At 41.5% G+C, this 24,013-nt stretch overlaps 2 protein-coding genes and 2 long non-coding RNA genes across 12 annotated transcripts in view; 2 read left to right on the forward strand and 2 right to left on the reverse strand.

Moving 5' to 3' along the window:
- The window catches only part of LOC138755639 (copine-3-like), a 52,868-nt gene extending 51,214 nt beyond the window's left edge, over positions 1-1,654 (reverse strand). For 5 of the 6 annotated variants that reach the window (XM_069921997.1, XM_069921995.1, XM_069921999.1 and 2 more), the window contains exon 1: positions 1,219-1,651. The gene's annotated coding sequence lies outside the window, so the exon portion shown is untranslated. Of the gene's footprint in view, positions 1-1,218 lie in introns of all 6 variants that reach the window. The other variant, XM_069922000.1, reaches the window with a different exon arrangement.
- Positions 632-1,226, forward strand: LOC138755642 (uncharacterized). Its single transcript, XR_011352441.1, has 2 exons — positions 632-733; positions 907-1,226. It is a non-coding gene; the product is annotated as an uncharacterized lncRNA (long non-coding RNA).
- Positions 1,494-13,178, forward strand: LOC138755641 (uncharacterized). Its single transcript, XR_011352440.1, has 3 exons — positions 1,494-1,806; positions 10,958-11,042; positions 11,764-13,178. It is a non-coding gene; the product is annotated as an uncharacterized lncRNA (long non-coding RNA).
- Positions 3,767-24,013, reverse strand: part of LOC138755638 (copine-3-like) — a 47,102-nt gene continuing 26,855 nt past the window's right edge. For 3 of the 4 annotated variants that reach the window (XM_069921992.1, XM_069921991.1, XM_069921990.1), the window contains exons 11-16: positions 22,559-22,692; positions 19,496-19,550; positions 18,162-18,213; positions 13,365-13,498; positions 6,650-6,886; positions 3,767-4,542 (exon numbers count right to left, since the gene is read on the reverse strand). In XM_069921992.1, the coding sequence (XP_069778093.1) occupies positions 4,336-4,542; positions 6,650-6,886; positions 13,365-13,498; positions 18,162-18,213; positions 19,496-19,550; positions 22,559-22,692 (819 nt within the window). In that variant the 3' untranslated portion in view covers positions 3,767-4,335. The remainder of the gene's footprint in view (positions 4,543-6,649; positions 6,887-13,364; positions 13,499-18,161; positions 18,214-19,495; positions 19,551-22,558; positions 22,693-24,013) is intronic. The other variant, XM_069921993.1, reaches the window with a different exon arrangement.

Consider the following 24,013-nt stretch of genomic DNA (forward strand, 5'->3'; position numbering starts at 1 on the left):
CCACACATCACTGCCACTCTGACAAGTTTGTTCATAGCCCCATTGTATTACCAAATTGTGCCACCTGCAAACTGGAGGAACAAGGCCTTATAATCTGTTGAGTTTCCAACCAGATGGCACCTGTAATTTCCGTTAACCCCTTCCCCCAGACTCTCTTTCCTCACCACAGACTTCCTTTCACTAGCTCCCAACCCCCTTTTCAAGAGAATTATCTTTCTTAGCCCTCTCTCCATTACTGTAAATATTCCAGTATAATGCAAAAAAAATTCCCCCTTTTTCTCCTCAAAAATGGGGGGGGGGGGAAACCCCGCAGATACACGGTTCGGATTATTCACGAACATTTACAGGACTTCTCCAATTTTTTTTTTCTATCCCACCTATATCCATCAATGACCTTGTATCGACCTGGCCGATGCTTCTCTGTCTCCCCCCACCCCCCCCCCCCCTCCCCACCAACTGCCTGGTTCTCAATATCCCTGAAGAAAGGCCCCAGGCACAACATTTTACTTCCTCCAGAGGCTGCATGACTTGCTGGGTTTAGCAGTGGCAACACATCTGACCTCCTTCACCCTTTCGACCTGCAGCCCAACCCCAATTGTGACGCCCCAACCCTTCCCGCATCCAACTTCTCCAGCCCCGTCCACACATTAGGTCATTTTCCACCAGACCCAACCCTGCCTGCCCCACAGATCAAAGATCCTCACGGTGCAGTCTCGCCTTCTTTGGGATCAGGGTGAGGGGGTGGTGTAGGGGGGGATGGGGTGGGGGGGTAGGGGGTGGTGGGGGTAGGGGGTGGTGGGGGTAGGGGGTGGTGGGGGTAGGGGGGATGGGGGTAGGGGGGATGGGGGTAGGGGGGATGGGGGTAGGGGGTGGATCCCTTCACTGCATTTTCTCTTTGGGAAGCAGCTCAAAATGTCCAAGAACAACACACGATGCTCGGCGGAACGTCCCCAAGGTGCACCCGCACCCACCAAGTCCACAAGCCAACACGCTCCACCTTCACCTGAAAGGGTTAAACGTTATGGGGCAGCGGACCAAGCAAAGCAAAGACCGCCGGGCTCAGGGAGATCGCTGAAGCTTGGCTCCCCTCACGCCAACCCGCTGCGGGACGGCGGAGAAACGCCCGGCTTGATGAACGGGCACGAAAAGAAACCGCCCCTCCTCTTCCCACGAGAGTCAGACAAGACCCAGTAAAGAATATACTCATTAAAAACCCACCTGATTGATTGGAAGCCCTGATTCCAAGCGTGACGGAAGTTCGGCGAAGTGTCCGCACCCTCGGCACATCCAACAAGGCACCGCCCACCCGCCCCGCCCTCGGCCGACACTGCGTTCTCGGTGACTGCGCATGCGGCGAAAGTGACGCGCGACCACGCGCGGGGCGGGGCGGGGTAGCGCTCAAACGTGTGCTTTCTGTGGGCCTCGCGACCAAGCTCGTGCAACGGCGCCGTCCGTCCAGAGACAATTTCAAATTCCTGCGTGGAGGGTCTGTCCTGGAGCTTCACGTTGATGCAATCACAAAGAAGGCTGGCCAGTGGCTATACTTTGTGAGAGTTGCCGTCTGCAGGGTCGGCGACAAGGGGGTGCACCTGCAGGCATTGCCCCCCTCCCCACCAATACGCTGGTGGCCATCAGTCCTGCCCTATTCCCTCCTGCATCAATAGCATGTCGGCTGACACGTGCTGGTGACTCCACCTACCCCTGCCAGCGTCACGAGCATGCGTCAAGCGCCAGAATTGTCCAGTGACACCATAAAAAGAGCATCCTCATGCCCCAGGTCAGAGGGGCGGATGACATTAACAACAGGTAGGTATCTGCTACCTTCCCACCCAATGAATGAGCCCCCCTCTAACATACGTTCTGGCGGCAACCCTGTTGGTATGACTCTCGTAAATTTCTACGGTGCATCGAAGAGAGCATTCTAGCTGGTTACATCACTGCCTGGTATGGAGGTGCCAAGTATAAACTCCAGAGGGTTGTGAACTTGGCCTGCGACATCACAGGCCCCCCAGACTTCACTCCATCGAGGACACCTGCATGACGCGGTGTCTTAAAAAAGCCACTGCTATCCTCAAACACCCCCACCATGGCCTCTTCCCTCTGCTACCATTGGGGGGAAAAAAGTACAGGATCCAAAAGACAAGCACTCAGCGGCACAAGGATAGTTTCTTCCCCGCTGCCATCAGATTCCTGAATTATCAATGAACGATAAACACTGCCTTACTTTTTTAAATAGAAATGTGGTAAAATGGTTATAATATAAATACTTGCACTAGATGATGCAGCTGCAAACACCAAATATCTTTTCTTGTTCATTACAATAAATTCTGATTATAGTTTAGATGCCTGACGACATTTTTCCATACCTTGATGAAGGGCTCAAGCCAAAAATGTTGGTTATGTACCTTTGTCTTTGTTATGTAAAGTATACTATTTTCTCCAGCATTGTTTTTAAAAATTATAGTGGAGGCAGAATGCTACATTTCAGGATTTTAAGGCATTTGTGGCCAGGGGATTCTGTGGTTCAGTGGAGACTGGTTAGGGTTCGAACGTACATATCCATTGACACTTTAGTTCTGTACTGATCAGGCCTTAAAGATACAAGAACAGTTCATTCCCATATTTCCAGAGACCTTGATATCTGCATATGGGGAAAAAAAAAATCACTCTTCAGCCACAGCCCATGGATATCTGAAAATTAAAAGTAGGACATGATTTTTTGTGAATGTGTTGTGTAATGCCACTCACATTTCAATAGGTCTTTGATGATCTGAAGCTTGGCTGAGCATGCGCAAACACAAGTGCGTGTGAATTTCAATTTGATGATTAAAATTAGAATGATCGTAGTTCTGCAGTGAACATGGTCTTGGTTAAACGCTTAACTCGTTTATTCTGTAGTCTAGCTCCAGCCCAGTGAGAAGTTTGTTAGCTGCAAAGTGCAGCTTAATGGAATGAAAATTTGTGAAGTGTTGGGGTCTATCTCCATAAAATCCTAGAAATGTACAGTCAGGATAAGCCAACCACCATTCTTGCCCAGGAAAACACTTCCAGCCTCAACACCTTAATTATACACATTTGGCTTCCTGGGCAGATGATGTCAATTGCACGAACTGCATGCACAATACAGAAACCGGAACTTTACTCCAAGCTTTATCGCACCAAAAACATTAGGCAGAAGAGTTTTTGATTGGTCCTATATATTTCCAATGCTAATGGAACTTCCAGCCTCGTTGATATCAAAACTACAGAAAAATAGCACATTTCCAGTTACTCTTCAGGTGCAACACTGTCACAACATCAGCAATCGGGACTGGGGTTCAAATCCTGCACTGTCTGTAGTGAGTTTATACCTTCTCCACATGTTTTGTGGGGTTTTCTCTTGTGTAGGTCATTTGGGTGTAAATGGGCAGCACAGGCTTGTGGGCCAAAAGGGCCAGTTACTGTGCTGTGTATGTCTAAATTTAACCTTGGATCTTCCACCTTTCTCCAACCTCTCTTATTTCATTCAGCTCTGGGGAAAAAATTGCAAAGTCTTTTGTGAATTGCAGCATTTTGTTCACTGTTATTGACAGATTCCTTGGGGGGGTGGGGGGGGGGGCGGAATCTACTATCATGTAAATAAGCTTTGAGAAACAATGCAAAAAAAAAAAGTGCATTTTTACCAAGTTGTTTTGAAGGTTCACAAGGTATTGTGGCCAGAGACTTCAATTTCCAGTATGGTGTATCAAACTGGAGATGGAAAAGATTTGGACACATCTAAAGCAAATTAGATGATTACCTTATTTATTTGCCAGCCATTAATAACAGTCTGATAAGAAAAATAACAGATTCAAATAACAAATCCATCTCTAAAGTAAACATCAAAATCTTTCACATAAACAGGCATTTTATGCTTTTACTGCATGCATTGCTTCCAGATTCTCATTAGGATTTTTTTTGGGAAAATTAACTTGCTAAAAAAAATTTTGGCCAAGTATTTAATGTTCTTAATTCTGCATAGTACTATACATCATGCAATACAAATTTTCATTTCAATGTTGTACACTGATACCAAAAAAATTACAAACAATATAATTTCAAAGTTGAAAACAAATTTTTGACACATAATTCAGTCAGACTATATAAAATGGGATATTGTGATGCAAAATAAATTGAGAAACACAATTTTAATTTGAAAGTATTGGAGAATCATGCAGAATATGCTGAGATGAGCAAATTAATAGAAACACATTGTGAAATGGTGAGTAATTGGAGTGCAGCTCTTAAGAGAAAGGTCTAATAAATGCAATGGAACGCAGAGAAATGCGCATTTGAGAAATTATTATTCCCCATTAACTAGAAATCCAGCAAGTCTTCAAGATTTAGCTCACTTGGTTCATTTTGCAGCTTTTGCTCATCTGGCAGCTTCTGCTCATCTGGCAGCTTCTGTTTATGTGGAAGTTTTTGCTCATTTAGAGGAGCGAGCTTGCGCATGTTAAAATAGCACATCACTTGTCGAGGAACTTCAGCCAATACACTTTGTGCAAGAGCTTCTTTGGTAGCCTGTGGAAAGATAAAGGAAATTTTGAAGGCTTTTTAAAGTGCATTGCTTGGATTAAACTAACTAAAAACTAGAGGAACATCACATCTTATTCCTCTTGGACAGCCTAAAGGCCATTTCATGTCAGGCCGTCTTGAGGCCGGCTACAGGAGCGAATGGAAAACTAAGAACTTACCTTTCGGACAGCAGCCCTAAAAGGCTGCTCCAGCATCCCATTCATATCCAGAGGCACCTTGTAGTGCCCTCTGGATCTGACACAGGCAGGGACTGGTGCCATAGTGCCAACCGCCATAAAAATGCAGCAGAGCAATGGCTGTCTTCCCTACCCACAATCCCCCTGGCAGCTGGAACTGCTCTGTGGTTCCCAGAACAGTTCCAGCTGCGTGGGAGATTATGTGTAGGGAAAACGGCCATTGCTGCGTTTTGAGCCACAGAGAACTGCTCCGAAGGCCAAAGCGGCCAGATATGGCTGTCCCAACCTGCACCAGCCACTCCCGCTGCCCTGACAGCCCCCACTGGTCCTGCTATCCTAGCAGCCCCAACCCGCCCCTGGATGGCTCCTGCCACCCGCCTCTGACTTAGAGGGAGAGGGAGGAACAGGGAGATAGGTCACAGGCTGACAGCATCATCAGCCCGCCCCTAAATAGCCACTTAGCATGGCTGTACATTCAGATCGATCGCAAAGTGCAGTGCTCCACCGATTATCCCTCTCTGAAATGGGTGGATTATTCGGCTCAGAGACAGCCTCTGCACAGAAAGATACGTGGTTATGCGCTTTGGTGGAGGTTTCCTGCCTTTACATTTGGACTTTTGCCCTATTTGAAAGGGCCTTGACTAAACACATGACATTAACTTTTCTAATTTTAGGTTATTTCCAACACCATCTAATTTTACTGTTTTCATCTCTTTATCTACTCTTGTACTTAAATTTTCTTTTCTAACTTTTCTTTCTCCCTTCCCCCCCTTCCTAATAGTTTCTTCTCCTGTCTCTCAGCTTCTCACACTTTTGATTCTATACTCTATCACACTTGGGCCCCCCCCCCGCCACCACCATATTTTCTCCTTTGCCTATATAGTTTTACCAATTCTATCTTAAACAGGATAAAGTGCTCAGACGTGAAACACTGACTGACCATTTCTGACCTGCTAAGTTCCTCCAGCAATTCTTTGTCTGCTGAAGATTGAAGCATCTGCATTTCCCTGTCAGTCTTCTTAGTTCTGCCTACTACCAAGATATCTAGACCCCATAATTTAATTGGAAAATTAAGTGAAGATGCTTGAAATCTGAAATAAAAGAAGAAAACATCTGAATACTAAGCAAGTCAGAAAAAGAAAGTTTCCAGTTGAACCCCCAACTTCTTTTATGCCACAGATGCAGGCTGACCTGCTTACTATTTCCAGGGTTTTTGTTTTGCTTTTAGTCCACATCATTTAGTAGTCAGAAGAAAAATGTCCACTTTTTTTTTAAAAACATTCTATCTGGATTATACCATAATGGAATATTTCTTAAATTTCACTGAAACAAAGTTGATATTTTGCTTCAAACACAACTGGACAAACACAAGTTTCAATCATTCTCATTTTCTGTGCAACAGTGCAAAATAAAGTTTCCAGTAAAGGTATGTGTTTTACCTTTTTACAACGGTAGGCAAACTAGAGGAGAGTGCTAAAAGTACATTTCTCAAAAAAACCCATATCAGGTGTGAATAAGTGTGAGGTGTACAAACCAGGGATTTGCACGGTAAAAGAGAGAGCACTGTGAATGTATGTGGTAGAACAGAGGGACCTGGGAATACAGACTCATAATTCCTTGAAAGTGGCGTCACAGGTACTGGGTTTGAAAAAGTGCTTTTGGCACATTGGCCTTCATAAATCAAAGTCAGTATCTTCAAGATCTGGCATGAGGAAATATGTTTTGCATATTACATTGATCAAAATGTATGGAACTTGAAAGGACATTATTATTCATTAACAGCAAGTAAATAGTATTGATCCGCGGAGCAGGCCAAATATTTAAATTATTTCTCTTCCAGAAATGAATACCTTTTTGGCCCTCTTAAAATGAAGTAAACCTCAAAATTGTAATACCAGCATACACAAAATACTTACATTCTGGAATTTCCTAAATGGTACAAATTGGACAACATCTCGCACAGCTGCTTCTCCAGTGGGTGATCTCAAAATGCCGTCATCTCCATCCAGAAATTCCATGGCACTAAAATCTGCCCCACCAACACCAATAATGATAATGGACATTGGCAGCTTAGAAGCATTAACAATGGCCTGTCGTGTATCATCTAAATCTGTTATCACTCCATCGGTGATGATCAGTAGGATGTAATATTGCTGTTTAAAAAAAAAACCCAAATATATAAAAGGTAAATTAGGTTAGATAGGGCCACCTTAGTGTGATGTTAAAAATACATTCCATTGCTCATTTTGAAAAAAGCACACAGGTACACTCAAATATTAATTATCCTCTAGTTATATAGTCCCTCAAAATGTTGGATAAACAATTTATTTCTCCAAATAAGGGCATAAATAAATAAGAACGATGTGAAAGAGAGAATGATGTAAGCATTGCCAAGGCACAAGTTTCCACAAAAGTTGAATTGATTCTTAAATTATTACCAACTCAAACAGTGGGATGGCAAAAAGATAAGGTTTGTCCTTGGGCTGAGATTCCAAATTGGGGAAACAGGCTAATTTTGATGGCAAGTGAAGATGCGGGGGGGGGGGGGAAGTTATTTTGTGCTTGGTAAGTGGGGGACAGTTAAAGATTCTGAAGAGTCCAGAGTTTGTACTGTTCTTGTCAGAATTAAAAACAAGACCAACAGGCATAGGAAACATTATCTTTCAATACATTAAAAGCAAAAAGAAAGTAAGGGGTAAAATTGAAGACTAGAGTGGTCATCTGCATGAAGGCAAAAGAGATGGAGATCATCTTCATTTTCTGCATCTGTATTTAGTCAAGAGATGGACACAGTCTATAAAAGTGACTAAGGGATTGCTTGCTATTTTAAAATCAAATAAGGGTGGATAAATCCCCAGGAGCTGACAAGATATTACCTCAGACTGAGGAAAGTTCGAGCAAAAATTGTAGGAGCACGTGCAGAATTTTCTCACCCACGGGTGAAGTGCTAGAGGATTGGAGGTTTGCTAATGTTGTATTATTGTTTAAGAATGACTAAAAATAATCAAAGAAATTATAGGCTGGTGAGCTTGATACCAGTAGTGGGAGATAGACCAAGAGACTGGATATACACATAGTGATTTGGAATAGTTAACATGGCAGGTTATGTCCAACCTATCTAGAGCTTTCCAAAGAGGTTACCAGGAAAGTTGATGAAGGAAAGAGGCAGTGGGCATTGTCCATGTAGACTTTAGTAAGGCTTTTACAAGGTCTCACATGGAGATTGGTCAAGAAAGTTCAAATCCTCACTATTTTCAGGATGAAGTATTAAATTGGATTAGACATTGGGTTTTCAAGAGAAGCCGGAGTCATAGTAGAGGACTACCTCTCTGACTGGAGGCAAGTGACACACAGAATGCATAGTCCATTGTTGTCGGTCATCTATATCAATGATCTGGATGATATGGTAAATTGGATCAGCAAGTTTTCAGACCAAGATTGATGGGTATAGTAGACAGTGAGGAAGGCTTTAAAAGGTTGCGCAGAATCTGAATCAGTTATAAAAAATGGGTTGCAAAATTGCAAAGAGAACTTGATGTGAATAAGTGTGAGGTGTACAAACCAGGGATTTGCACGGTAAAAGATAGAGCACTGTGAATGTGGTAGAACAGAGGGACCTGGGAATACAGACTCATAATTCCTTGAAAGTGGCGTCACAGGTACTGGGTTTAAAAAAATGCTTTTGGCACATTGGCCTTCATAAATCAAAGTCAATACCTTCAAGATCTGGCATGAGGAAAGTGGATTAAACAGATAATGCTGCTGCAGTTGAAAAAGTACTATAGGTTATAAACCTCAATTGGGACAACAGGGACAACAGAGAACATAAAACTAAAAATCAAAAGGAAGGAAACTGTAGAGTTCTCAGCTGAAACATTTTCAATGATTTAAAATTTTGCCTACCAATGTAAATGTTAAATATGATTTAATTTAATATTAAGTTAACAACTGCAAATAACTTGAACAATTAAAAAGTATATTTTCTATATTTATTTGTGGTTCAGTTATCCAAATAAAAAGTGCTGCTTTTATCTTGATGACTAAATTATATATTGCAATTAATAATCTATTATACTTTATCCATCTGCAAATATATAGGAAATATACCAAAATAATTAAAATCATATCTAGAAGAAACCATAGGTTCTATTTGTAGTTTACTTAAATCCTGGTATCATTGATATATCCACTGCTGAGGACCCGGGTGGTGCATAGAGTTTTTCTGCCTAGATGCTTTTCTGACAGCCCTGTGATGCACTATCAATAACTCAAAAGACTGGAGATACTGAACAGTAGGCCTTTATTTTCAATAAACTTGAAAGTCATCCTGTGCTGAGATCCAGGCTTTCCGGGGAGGGGTTATGGTGTTGGAGCCTTCATACAGGGTTAAGAGGGAGGAGCCAGGGATCTCTTTGGCTTGGCTTCGCGGACGAAGATTTATGGAGGGGGTAAAAAGTCCACGTCAGCTGCAGGCTCGTTTGTGGCTGACCAGTCCGATGCGGGACAGGCAGACACGATTGCAGCGGTTGCAAGGGAAAATTGGTTGGTTGGGGTTGGGTGTTGGGTTTTTCCTCCTTTGCCTTTTGTCAGTGAGGTGGGCTCTGCGGTCTTCTTCAAAGGAGGCTGCTGCCCGCCAAACTGTGAGGCGCCAAGATGCACGGTTTGAGGCGTTATCAGCCCACTGGCGGTGGTCAATGTGGCAGGCACCAAGAGATTTCTTTAGGCAGTCCTTGTACCTTTTCTTTGGTGCACCTCTGTCACGGTGGCCAGTGGAGAGCTCGCCATATAATACGATCTTGGGAAGGCGATGGTCCTCCATTCTGGAGACGTGACCCATCCAGCGCAGCTGGATCTTCAGCAGCGTGGACTCGATGCTGTCGACCTCTGCCATCTCGAGTACCTCGACGTTAGGGGTGTGAGCGCTCCAATGGATGTTGAGGATGGAGCGGAGACAACGCTGGTGGAAGCGTTCTAGGAGCCGTAGGTGGTGCCGGTAGAGGACCCATGATTCGGAGCCGAACAGGAGTGTGGGTATGACAACGGCTCTGTATACGCTTATCTTTGTGAGGTTTTTCAGTTGGTTGTTTTTCCAGACTCTTTTGTGTAGTCTTCCAAAGGCGCTATTTGCCTTGGCGAGTCTGTTGTCTATCTCATTGTCGATCCTTGCATCTGATGAAATGGTGCAGCCGAGATAGGTAAACTGGTTGACCGTTTTGAGTTTTGTGTGCCCGATGGAGATGTGGGGGGGCTGGTAGTCATGGTGGGGAGCTGGCTGATGGAGGACCTCAGTTTTCTTCAGGCTGACTTCCAGGCCAAACATTTTGGCAGTTTCCGCAAAGCAGGACGTCAAGCGCTGAAGAGCTGGCTCTGAATGGGCAACTAAAGCGGCATCATCTGCAAAGAGTAGTTCACGGACAAGTTTCTCTTGTGTCTTGGTGTGAGCAGAACAGGGCAGAGCCTGATAAATGAGTGTACAGCTGTTCACCACACCCTGTACTGGTTTAAACTGCCTGAAGGACAGGGCAGGCAGTTTTATTTTACATCGAATAACCCACAGAGATCTATGCCCAAGATGGTGGCAGCCATGCTTAGTGGCACAAATGGCAATAGTTGGAGGTTTCAGGGGAACCGAAGACTGACACAAGGCACCAGAGAAGTAGAACATCAACTTGTTGAGGTGGAGAGGCTTGGGAGAAGAACACAACTGTGGATTAGCAAGGGGCTCAGCAGTCAAGGACTCACTCCTGGCTATAAAGGGAAGGGCCTCATGCGCTGACAGTTTCCAAATCAAATCACTTCAGTGGGTTTGAGGGCGACATGGATGCCTGGAGCTCGGGGTCACCGCTGGAAAAGCCAGGAAGTTGTACGGCTACTGAGGTCACAGGAATAGAGGAGACTGCGGTATTGGAGGAGATGTCATGATCCAGCTTGCCTGCTTCTCAAAGCTAGTATTCTTCAGCCATGAAATATCCTCGCGTCTTCTTTATACACTCTTCAATACTGCCTCTTGTAGGATGGTGACCCAAACTGGAGGCAAGATTTGAGTCTAAAAAGACTAGATATTTTAAATTAATTGCCACTACTAAAAACTGACTAGCACCTCAAGCCCCTCAGCAACTTTGTTAGAATCATTCAAATCTCTTTTGTGCTCATAAGCACATCTAAAGTTGTTACACACTGAGCTAATATCTAAAGACTATTGTTTCATTTTGTATATTTCACAGTAACCACCTTCAGTAAAGAAACCAGAAAAACTTCATTAACTGTATTTTCATGTGAAAGTTCCAAAGTGACCAAGAGGACATGCCAGTAAGTTACTTTTTTTTTTCCAACTTTCTCCATCAGAATCAAAGGAAACCACATGAACTGACATGACATTTCAGTTCTCTAGACTTCACACTTGTCAGAGTATAAAATCCCCCCAAACCTTATGTTGTTGCACAAGGTCAACATTAGACTCCTGTCACATTAGGAATTTTAGATATTTCATTGCTACATCTATTTCTTCAAATAATCACATACAAAGTTTCAAACTATGTATAATGTTCAAGAAGGATAATTTTTAAAAATGTGGTTTTATAAATATTTTCACATACAATATGCAAGTGTGATCAATTGCTTGCTCAGCTAGCTTGATGACATTAAAGCCATTGCAGGGATCCCTGTACACTCTCACCTGACAGTACCATACTTTAAAAAAGAAAGCTTACAGATCCCTACAGAGGGACAAACTAAGTGAATGATATAGAGTGGTTCATCAGTGATAGTAAATTCAGAGATTTATTCTGTTCCTCTAAATATAAAATCAAGGTTTGTTTTTCCATTAATGGCTTAACTTACTTTCATTGATCAACTTTAATTGCATGACTGTACGTATGTAGCCCATTTGTATGAAACACAAAATCTCACTGTTGATAAGCATAGGTCAGCTTTTCAAATTTTTATTTCCACCATTTATCACCATGTTTTCTTTACTTGTGACAACATCTGACTTCAAATGACTCATTCTGCCAAACCACCTCTTCTGCAGGTCTACCCAATGTACTACAATTTATCAGTCAAGCAATGCTGTCTGGCTGCATCATTGTGTGCTATAGGAGCTGCAAAGCATCAGACCAGAAGTCAAAACAGCGGTAGCCAAGGTCACTGGAGTCTTCATTTTCTCTATTGACAACATTTACAGGGAGCATTTTCTAAACAAGGCTCAAGGAATTATAAAAGACCTTTTCCATCCAGTGCACAGTATTGTTAACCCACTACCATCGAGGTGGTACAAGAGCATCAAAAATCAGGACTGTCAGGATAGGTAACAGCTTCTTCCCACAGGCTGTGAGATTGATGAACAGAATTCCCTAACTACGTAAATAATTCCAAATATTTATACATGTTTATTTTAATCATTATGTGATCACTGCGTTTTTGTGTGTACATCGAGGATCAGAGAGAAGCTGTTTTGTCGGGTTGCATATGCAACCCAGTTGATTCAAGATTCCTTTATCATCATATACCAGTAAAGAATGTGTTATATTACACAAAATTGCCCTCTGCAAGTCAAAGCGTCGCTACTAATGTTGCCCAGCGCACCTTATAAAATGACGGAGAAGTGAAAGAGGGTCCCTTCAGAGTCACTGTTTGTGAATTCACCTCCAACACTCCCACAGCTTTTACAACTGCGCAGACTCCGAGCTCAGATCCAAATCTCTGTGGCGATAAGTAAGCCTTCAATACTCAAGGCCATCAGGAGCCATTCTTTCTCTCAGTACCCTCTCGAATCCAAGCTCCGATACCTGGTTTCCATAAGCCAGTCTCCAGAAGTGCACAGCCTGTGTAGGTCCCTCAGCCACTGAGCCCTTCACTGCTCTGTTGCCATAGTCACAGTCCTATAGAATAGTCTCCTTGTTCTTCTGAATGGGGGAGGGGGTTATTCTCCCCATTTCTGATGCCCTGCGCTAATCCGCTGCTCCCTCAGAGTCTTCAATCCCCCTCATGGCCACTGCCGAGCACAGGCACTGCCATCTTGATTTTAGTTTAAAAAACACCAACTGCTCCTCTAACAGGCTGTTTAGCCTTTATACAGAACTGCCAGCATTAGGACTGTGTAACTGAACCCTACAGAGCAGCGCTGAGTCTCTGCACTCCGGTATCCACACCAGCAACAGTGCTGCCATTTTAGGAGCTCTGGCAGTGCCGCCATTTTAGTAATAGTCTAGTAAACTTGAACTTAATGGAAGTAGAATTATGGAAAGATACAGCACTGTTACATTCAAATGCTCCTGTGCAGTCTACTTATCAATTTTGCATTGAAATGACAAATGAGCAGAAAATGCAGACTGAAGCCTTGTCGTCACATTCATACTAACCTTGGGTCTTCTCCAACACTACGTACTGTATAGCACAAGCAGGCACTGAAGAGAATTTGTCAGTGCAATAAAATTATAAATGAAAGCAGTACAAATCCAACTCCTTTTTACGCCTTTCACAAAGTTATTTCAGGGATAGCCATAGGTTAGCTGATTCTAATAGGTTTATCTTTTTTTGGAATCCAGTCTGTGTAATCAAGGTTGCAGAGACAACTGATACCTTCCTGCTCGTGCATACCAAAAGCTAAACATTACAAACACACCAACTCACCGATGCTGTTGACTGTTGGGCTGCTGTAGTTGCAAATCTTGCTACGTGGTTTATAATGGGGGAAAAATTTGTTGGTCCATATAGTCTGACCTGAGGAAGACAGTTACGGTAGGCGTCTACAACTCCTTGCACTCCTAATATGCAAATTGAAGAAAAAGTTACTTACAACAATCTAGCATGATAAGAATTTTTTGCTTTTCCATTTCACTTGTATTCCCTACTTAATTCTTCAACAAACAAGTCAACATTCTCCATGAAAAAATATGTAATTTTGCATGCAAAATTTCTACATTCATTGCAACTTTGAATAGAAACATTAACAACAATTCACAATTTTGTCACAAGTCTGCTCCATAACGGTGCTTTCCTGAAGGATGTTTGAAGTGCTATTACATATTGAACAATAACAACAATCCATATGCATTTATTCTTAAAAATATACAGATCAACCCAAAAAAAGACTTGGCTCTCACAGGATATTTTACATCAGAATAATAAATGAAACTAGCCCTCCCAAAAAAATCAGTCGTGCAGGCATGATGCACACACAGAATTAAAGAATTGAATAATGTGTTAAGTGGTTTCTGAAACTGCATGATAGATTGTGGATTCACCCTCCATCCCATAATGGGTGACATGATTAGTATAGCAGTTAGCTCACAGCGACTGAAACCAGGGTTCAAATTCCGCGCTGTCTTTAAGGAGTTGGTACGTTTTCCCCATGTCTGCATGGGTTTCCTCCCACCATTCATAAATGTACCAGGGCTGTAATTGGACTCATAGGCCAAAATGTTACCATGCTGTAGATCTAAATTTAAAGTACAACTCGTGAAGACTTTGGAGGTCAAAATTTGCAATGAATGTGCCCATTTCAAAGCATTCATAATAAAATACATTAAAAGACTTTAATTAGCATGTTGTCCAGACTCTACAGACTTCGGTTTTTTGGGGCGGCACAATTGGCATAGCAGTTAGCGCAACACCTTTACAGCACCAGCGACTGGGACTGGGGTTCGAATCTCGTGCTTTCTGTAAGGTGTTTGTACATTCTCCCTGTGTCTATGTGGGTTTTCCCCAGGGGAATCATGGGCCAAAATGGCCTGTTACCATGCTTTATGTCTTAATTTTTAAAAAATAATTAAAAAAAACTAATTATAAATATTAGTTATAATAGAACAAAACTAATGTTTAGTCCTGGTTGTCTCATTACAGAAAGGATGTGGAAGCACTGGAGAGGGTCCAAAGAATATATACCAGGATGTTGCCTGGATTGGAGAGCATGTCTTATGATACAAGGTTGACAGAGCTAGGACTTTTCTCTTTGGATAAGAGGGAACTTCAAGGTTTATAAGATTATGAGAGGCATAGATAGTGCAGTCAGCCAACACCTTTTTCCTAAGATAACATTAGTAAATATAAGAGGACATATGTTTAAGGTGAGAGGAGGATAGTTTTGGGGAGATGCCAGGGCTAAATTTTTTTTTTGTTTTACAGAGTAGAGGGCATTGCCAGGGGTAGTAGTGTAGGTTGTTACAGTAGGGACATTTAAAGGATTGACAGGTAAATGGATGCAAGAAAAATATTGGGTTATAGGGTAGGGAAGTTTTAGTTTGTTAAGTAGGTTTATATAGGTTGGCACAACATTGTGGGCCTAAAGTCCTGTGCTGTAATTTACAATGTTGTAATACTATAGGATAATCACATCTTCCAACAGCCAAAGCACACAAAAATGAACATTTAGAAAACAGGAAAGGAAATGCAGAAACAGTTTATCTCATCCAAAAGTGTTCCGCATTTACTCTCTCACATTTTTCACATTGGACTGTTAACTAATGCTCTAGGTTTGCAGGTGTACAATGGAAAAGAACTTAATCCATGTAGGATGAACAAGGGAACAGCACCTTGAGATCCCACAAAATAGTAAATTTCTTTTGTTGTTTTACCTTTTTAAAATGACAAACATGCAAATATGAAATGTCTGAATATGCAGACATCCTCACATACTTAGCAAATAGGTTCCATTCCATTCACCCAATTTTTTTCAACTGAAACTTGATGCAAAAGGATTTCACATGCAAAAATGCATACACCTGCATTACTTATGGGTGGTCATTTTTTCCCCCCTCAGTACAAGGGTTGTGTTTGAAAAAAACATCTGTGTTGCAATTTTCTGTATAGCAAGCCCCTCCACTCAACCCATGCAAGAGAATCTTTCGGAAGTATTTCTGTAAACAGGATTGCTCCTGCAGTACATGGTCAACAGGAGAGGGGATTCAAAGTTGTCCGTGTACATCACACACATCCCTGAGATTCTATTTCCAGCAGGCCATGCAGAATTTCTAATTACTGGTAACTGTAAACTGTTCTCAAGAAGAAAGAAGTGTATGCAAACAAAAGAAATGTACCTAAACAGCAAACACAAAAATATCTAGTAATAAATAATGAGCAAAGTGAGACTCTCCTATTGAATTGTAGACAGAAGTTTGCTTTATTCCTCATATTTGTGAGGTTTAGATATTCTATTAACCATTTTAAAGCATCAATCTCTTTCATTCTTAAAAATGATAAATATCCAGCTGACTGTGCATCTTCTAGAGCAGTGGTCCCCACTTTTTACTTTCCACTCAAATACCACTTTAAGTCATCCCTATGCCATAGCTGCTCTGTGATTAGTAAGGGATTGCTTAAGGTAGTATGTGAGTGGGAAGGGAAGGTTGAGAACCATTGCTCTAGATCCAATTGTTACTGAAATATTTTGCTTGAGAAAAATTGTCATTGGCCCATTTCCTTTGAAGTTATGAAGCCGTGCACATAACGAGTCAATTAGGTACCATTAAAACAGTGGTTTTCAAACTTTTTATTCCCACCCACATCCCACCTTAAGCAATCCCTTACTGATCACCACCTCGCTGGTTCATCCCAGAACCGACGTACCCACGGCACTCATCGTGGATGCATCATCACAGCCATCAGAGGCGTACTTAAGCAATCCTTCAAAGGTCAGTGGAGACTGCTGGCCTTTTCAGCAGTCTCCTGCGTCCCCCCAAACTCAAATACAGCACGTTCAACAGGGAACTCCTGGCACTCTACCTGGCTATCAGGCACTTTCAGTATTTCTTGGAGGGCAGGCCATTCACGGTGTTTACAGACCACAAGCCCCTCGCCCACGTCTTCACAGTGGCCAAGGACCCCTGCCACCTATTCTCTATATCTGAGTTGCCTTGCCTTGCCGGCAAAGACAGGTTAGTCTCGTTTGCACCCCCACCCCCACCCCCCCTCACTCTTGCACCATGGAAACCGGCCGGCGTCCATTCCTAAGGATTTATCAACTGTAGACTTTGTGTTCGTTCACCATGGCCCGCATTCAGCCCCCCTCCAACGATCTTACAAAGGCCTGTACAAGGTCCTATGCAACTCTGGCAAGACCTTCACGCTGGACATTGGGGGTCGGGAGGAATTCTTCACGGCAGACAGGCTGAAGGTAGCACACCTGGACCTCAGCCAGCTGATCGTTCCAGCACAGCCCAGGCGTCAGGAGTGACCGCCTAAGGGCATAACCCCATAGCCACTAAGGGCAGCAGAACATTAAGCTGGACTTGGTGGGGGGGGGGGGGTTCTGTGGCAGCGCACATTGTGACACAGGCGAACCCTCTCCGTGTGTGACGGCCGCGACTGTCAAGATGGTGCTGCCGGGTTCGGGCTCCCTCGTGGCCAGAAATTCCTTGCACGCGCCCTCGGCTGCGTCGTCACATCACAGCTGACACAGGGGCGGGACTTGACGGCTGCCTTATAAGGCACAGCGTGGGCTTTTGAATTAAAACAGTTGGAAACTAAACTGACTCCAGCTTGTGGTTTCTGCTCTTGTTTCTCCTTCGTAGCTACTGCTAAAGTATGATCAAGGTTTCACTTAAGCTCAAGCCTGAAACGTTGGTTATGTATCTGTATCTTTGATATGTAAAGTACACGGTTTGACCTGCTGAATTTCTCGAGCATTGTGTTTTACTATAAACATTTAGTATTTATTTTTGATGCAAGATCCAAATGAGCAAATTTTAATTCTGTTTCTCAAATTTGTGAATTAATTTGTTGCCCAATATGCCACTGCACTGTGTTATTTCTAAAATGTTTTCCTCGGTTTGAGAATAGTCTTTCTAGTTATTGTATCAATTTGTATTGCTAAGAGCACTTGAGTTTTCAAAGAATCATAAACATATAACATGCAATTTAACATTAAATTAACATTAAATTGTACACGGACAACTTTGAATCCCCTCTCCTGTTGACCATGTACTGCAGGAGCAATCCTGTTTACAGAAATACTTCCGAAAGATTCTCTTGCGTGGGTTGAGTGGAGGGGCTTGCTATACAGAAAATTGCAACACAGGTGTAACATTAAAGCAGTAAAAAAGCAGCAAAAATAAATATCCTGGCTCTGTTAAATTTCAACCTTTAATTTAAAAAAAAAATTTAAATGTGGTCTGAAAATCCCATTTTTCATCAGCTGCATTCAGTTTTCAGAAACCACTGTTAATTCAAAAGAATCACAAAAAGGTGCTTCAAAACTCCCCGTTTTTTTTTTATATATTGAAGTAACATTCCCAGAAACAGAGTTGTGTCATAAAAATTTGCAAGTTAAGCAAATCACAAGTTAAATAAAAATTAGAGTGAACATTAGTTACACTACTAGTATAAGAGAAAAATGTGAAAATGTTAAATTAAGCTAATTGTGCATTTCTTCCATTCCCAAAATTTATCTCATTTTCAATCCATTGTCATATATTTTAAGGAATTGCATACCTGCACAAAATGGATTGTCAGGTTTGAAATTAACTGCAAATTCATGTGATACCTAAAAGATGAAAAAACACAGTGATTTGAACACCAATACTAAATTTAAAAAAAAACAAGTACCCCTTATCCGAAAACCAAAAAGATCCAAATAAACTGAATTTTTTTTTAACCGCCAACATGACATCACGTGAAAAAAAAATCAACACCTGACTTGCCCATGTGGAGCTCTGACGATCTGTTGGCACCAGTTTGATTACAATAACAGTTAAAAAAAAAACTTTGCTTCTGGTCAGGAAGATGCCAAATGGAGCTGGGTCCAAGTCTTTAGCTAAGCGTATACAGAGCCGTTGTCATACCCACACTCCTGTTCGGCTCCGAATCATGGGTCCTCTACCGGCACCACCTACGGCTCCTAGAACGCTTCCACCAGCGTTGTCTCCGCTCCATCCTCAACATCCATTGGAGTGCTTTCATCCCTAACGTCGAAGTACTCGAGATGGCAGAGGTCGACAGCATCGAGTCCACGCTGCTGAAGATCCAGCTGCGCTGGATGGGTCACGTCTCCAGAATGGAGGACCATCGCCTTCCCAAGATCGTGTTATATGGCGAGCTCTCCACTGGCCACCGTGACAGAGGTGCACCAAAGAAAAGGTACAAGGACTGCCTAAAGAAATCTCTTGGTGCCTGCCACATTGACCACCGCCAGTGGGCTGATATCGCCTCAAACCGTGCATCTTGGCGCCTCACAGTTTGGCGGGCAGCAACCTCCTTTGAAGAAGAACGCAGAGCCCACCTCACTGACAAAAGGCAAAGGAGGAAAAACCCAACACCCAACCCCAACCAACCAATTTTCCCCTGCAACCGCTGCAACCGTGTCTGCCTGTCCCGCATCGGACTTGTCAGCCACAAACGAGCCTGCAGCTGACGTGGACTTTTTACCCCCTCCATAAATCTTCGTCCGCGAAGCCAAGCCAAAGAAAGTTGGAGTCAGCAACTCCATTGTCAACATCAGGTGTGGTGCCGTCCACATGGAAGAAGTAGCCTTGGGCTCTCGAGAAGGAATGGGGACCGATATCGGGGATTGGCAGTGGAGTGGCTAGGGAGGTTGACTTCTCTTGTCAGTAGAGATCAAATTTTTTTTGGCAAGTACTAAAAATTATTTCATGTGAATTAGTGGTCAAAAAGCCTGCCGTTGTTTGTTGTTGCTATTTAACCACTAATACAGTTACTGATGCTACTTAGTTTCATTGTTCCAAAGTCCAAAAAACCGAAAAACGTTTGGTCCCAAGCATTTCGGATAAGGGGTACTCAACCTGTAAATACAAATTATCTATATTTACCTGCCATTTAGGGGGTATCTGTGCACCGAATCCTAACACTGGGAACATCTTGTCTCTGTAATGAAGTATTTGGCATCTTGTGAGTTAACCATACACAGAGAACTTCAAGATCCACAGAAAATGAAGAAGTATGGTCAAAATTATGTTACGAAAGTGTAACCAACACAATTAATGTCAGATATCAAATGGTAATTTTTTTTAAATATAAACACACCAATTATATTCCACATAAATTACATGGACTTAATTCTAATTGCTCTTATCAATGTTTTAGATGTAATAAAGAGGTAGGAACCATTTTACATGCAGTATGGCAATGTGAAAAAACTAGAAATATATTGGGAAGAATACAAGTACTTTATTGGGACAAGTTATGAAGATGCAAGTTTTGAAAGACCCAAAAAATATTTTTGTTAGGTGATATTCATGATTTGAAGTTAGATATTAATCAGAGGAATTTTTTAAGTGTAGCAATAGCAGGAGAAAAGAAATGTATACCCGTAACGTGGAAATTAGACAATAATGTGGGTTTGAGAAAATAACGCATAATTTGTGTAATCAACCAGAAAATTTTCATAGGATTTTGAAACCTTATGGATTTTATTGGTAAGAGTTCATCTACAGCGTCGGCTACGCCTGCTCCAGCTCACCCTAGTTAATTAAGATTTAAGATTATATTTGTAAATTTGAAATTCAATTAATATGATTAATTCAGGCAGGCTTTTTCTGTTTTTTTTTTCATTACTCTTTTGGGGAGGGAGGGGGAGAAAATATAAAATTTTGTATTCTTTTTGCATCTTTTTTAATTTATTGAGTATGATTACAGATAAGCACTATATTTGTTATTGATGCATATTCAAAAAAGATCCACAGAAAATCATATTCAAAAATCCAATTTGCTTACACAACTCCTTGATTCTCCAATCACATCCTGTAATGGCACACACATTTCATTTTAAATAATCACAGAAATTATAAGTTTTATTGGTAATTTTGATAATTGTCGTCTTGATGTTGCTGGTAAGTGGAAACAGATTTAAACTGATCTGCTGGCATTTGCAGAGTTGAATGTAAGCAGGCCGGGAAGAATTAATCTTTCAAAATGCTCCACTGTCAAACTCCACAAGGACTTCCAATGAACTGGTTCTTACCGAAACCTGAAAATTTACATTGGTTCTTAAAGAGTAAAGAAACAGCGCAATTTGCGAATCCATTTACTTTAAACTAGATTGTCTTAGTGGAGACAGAAATGCAAGACTATTTTGTTTTTTTTTTAAAGTTATTGGTGCTTAATTTTGTTTGTTTATTGAAAATGTCAAACTTTTAGAAATACATGTTTTAAAAGCAGGCAAAGCACAGCGATAGGAAAGAAAAAGAGGTAATATCATTTACCTACTGTGGAAAATCATTCGAGGTAGGGAAGCGTGTGGCAGGGAGGGAGGGGGGAAAATTAGGTTTATATACTACATGTATTTTTATTTATATATTAATTGAAGTGTAATTGTGTTTTTAAAATTTTAAATATTCAAAAAAAGGTGTTGAAAGTAAGAATTGTATTGGGTCCCAGTGGTGCTCAGATCCTTAAAACTAAATCTCTAAGGTGCTTTAGGACAAACAGAGAGATATTTCATCTGGATTTGGCAAACGAATGAGTAGCTCCTGTAGGTGGTGAATCTGTGTTAGCAAATTCCAGAATGGTTCCCATGCAGAGGAAGATAATTTATTCTATTTATAGTTCAAATATTCTAGATAAATATAATTAATTGCACAAAGGGACTATCAGTGACACGAGTTAGCCAATTGCCCATATCAAAGATTAATTGCAAATGAATTACATTGATAGGAGATTAGAGGGCAGGGAGGGAGACATTTTAACATAGTACAAAATAACTTATTTAGAAACTAAAAATTGCAAACTAGAGCAAGTTCTTGGGAGTCACCATCTCGGAGCATCTTTCCTGGACCCAACACACCGATGACGTCATGAAGAAAGCAGGTCAATACCTTTACTTCCTCAGCATTTTGCGGAGGTTTGGTATGACACCAGAAAAGCTGGCAAATTTTTTTACAGATCTGTGGTGGAAAATGATTTGACCGGTAGCATCACAGTCTGGTATGGGGACACCAATAACCCTGAGTGTAAAGCTCATCAAAAGGTAGTGGACATAGCCTAGAACATCATAGGAAAAACCCTCCCCACCATGGAGAAAATCTACAGGGAACACTGCCGTGGGAGAGCAGCAGCAATCATCAAGGATCCACACCACCAAGCACATGTTCTGTTCTCACTACTGCCATTAGGAAAGAGGTATAGGTCCCACAAGACTCACACCATCAGGTTCAGGTACAGCTGCTACCCTTCCACCATCAGACTCAACAACTCAATCAGAGACTCATTTAAGGACTCCTGTGCACTTTATTGATTGTTCTTATTCTATCTGTATTGCAGTTTGTTTATATTTATTATCTGTTTCAGTTTTTATTTGTTTACATGTTTACGCTGTGCAGTTTTTTCACTCTACCAATAAGTTGTAGCGGCCCAAGCAACCACTTGAGTAAACTGGCCGAATTGCTGCAACACATGGCTGGTCCAAGATGGCGCGGACTCCACTTCACTGCCGATAAGGAGCCCATGCCTAGCAGCGCCATGTCCGGGCTAAGGAGCCCTCCGCTTGCGCGTAGCAGCCCGCCAGCTGGAGAGTGACACCACAATGTGATGATGTCACTTCCAGAAGCCAGTGGGTGTGTCACCGGAAATGGGCAAGCCAGTGCAGAGGCACAGCAAATTCAAACCAATAAAGTCATTCTTTGGTTCATCCTCACACTGTGTGGACGTCTTTCTACTCAGTAGCACTGCTACAGCAGTCGCTACAAAGTGGTAATTCTGCCTTGCCCACAGGGACAAAAGAATTTCATGGTTGTACTCTGACAATAAATCTGAAATCTGAATTCTACATTGGTCTATTTATTTTTTTAAATTCATGCCTGGACAAATTCCTTGGGTATTTGTAACATCCTATTTTATAGCAATAATTTTATTGGGGGTGGGAAGAAATACTTTACGTGTCATAGTCTTGAACGACCAGTCCAACAGACCAGATTGCCATCAGATATTCATTATTTCCATTAGGATTTATATAATGTAGAGACGTAGGTGAGCGAGGATCACCATTGGAGCCTGTGAAATCGATGCCAACCTAGGAATGAAGAATAAGGAAACAATGATGTGTACATGATCTGTTTCAAATTTTTTTGTTATTTGACAATAATAAATTGGGTCGATGTATGAATTTCTCACATCATTAGGTTCCTTAAAATTTTATTAAACATTTTGTTGAATCTTTGGTGTTGCATTTTAATTAACAGGCTTCAGAGTCAAAATCCACCACATTTACATCTCCCCCTCAATTATTCTAATAGAAGGAATCTCACAGGGAAAATGTTTATCAAATGTGATTTTCCTTTCACAAAATCTATGGTAATTCTTTCCAATCCCATAGTTTACTTGTAATAAAGCTGCAACTTCTTTCTTAATAGTAGATCCTAGAAATTTCCCATCTACTGATGTCAAGCTAGCTGGTTTTAATGGTTCCCAATTTACACAAAAGAGATTCATGTACCATTGTCCATTGTCACAGGGTCAAAGAGCACAGAAATGGGACCTTTTGTCTCTGGAATCATTTCAGCAACCATGGAATCCTGGATGGTGATCATCAATTCATTCAGGACTCGATAAGGACAACATGGCTTGCGCAACAGTATTACAGCGCCAGTAAACTGGGTTCAAAGTGGATGCCATTAGTAAAGAGTTTGTATGTTTTTCCCATGATCATTTGGGTTTCCTTCCACCTTCCAAAAATGTACTGGATTTGTAGGTTAATTGGTATATTTGGGCTCGTAGGCCAGAAGGGCCTGTTATTATGCTGTATCTCTAAATTTAAAAAAATAAACTCATTCAAAATCTTTGGATGCAGATCATCAGATCTTTGGGATTTAATGCTAATAAATCCCTTTCTGTTTCCCCCCCCCAAATTCCACTTAATTTTAAGTTATTTTTCCCAGCTCTTCATTCGCACCAGACCCATTATCTTCCACAATTTGAGAGACTTTCTCATCTATGCAGACGAAAACATATTTAATTTCTCTGCAATTTCCTCATTCCCCAATAGAAAGTTATTGTTATCCCCAAGGGATTTATCCCGTCATTAACAAAATAATAAACTGATCAAAGTATAATTTAGCATTTGCTTCCAATTCTAAACTCCTAATTAAATTGTTTAAACTTGGATAAAATCTACTCTTACACTTCCCCCTAATCCTTAAACATAATCCATTTGAAATTAGTCTTTGATATAGACAACCAGATATGATGGATAACTTATTTGAGCTCTGTCGGTGTCAGAATTTGACTAATAACTATCAAATTTGTTTGGCACTTTAATGATTTCACATTAGTGAATTTGTATTATGTGGAGTCAATAAGGTAAGTACATCACTTAAGAAGATCTGGTAAACTGA

This window comes from Narcine bancroftii, chromosome 2 (genome assembly GCF_036971445.1).
Source record: "Narcine bancroftii isolate sNarBan1 chromosome 2, sNarBan1.hap1, whole genome shotgun sequence".
Taxonomy (NCBI): domain Eukaryota; kingdom Metazoa; phylum Chordata; class Chondrichthyes; order Torpediniformes; family Narcinidae; genus Narcine; species Narcine bancroftii.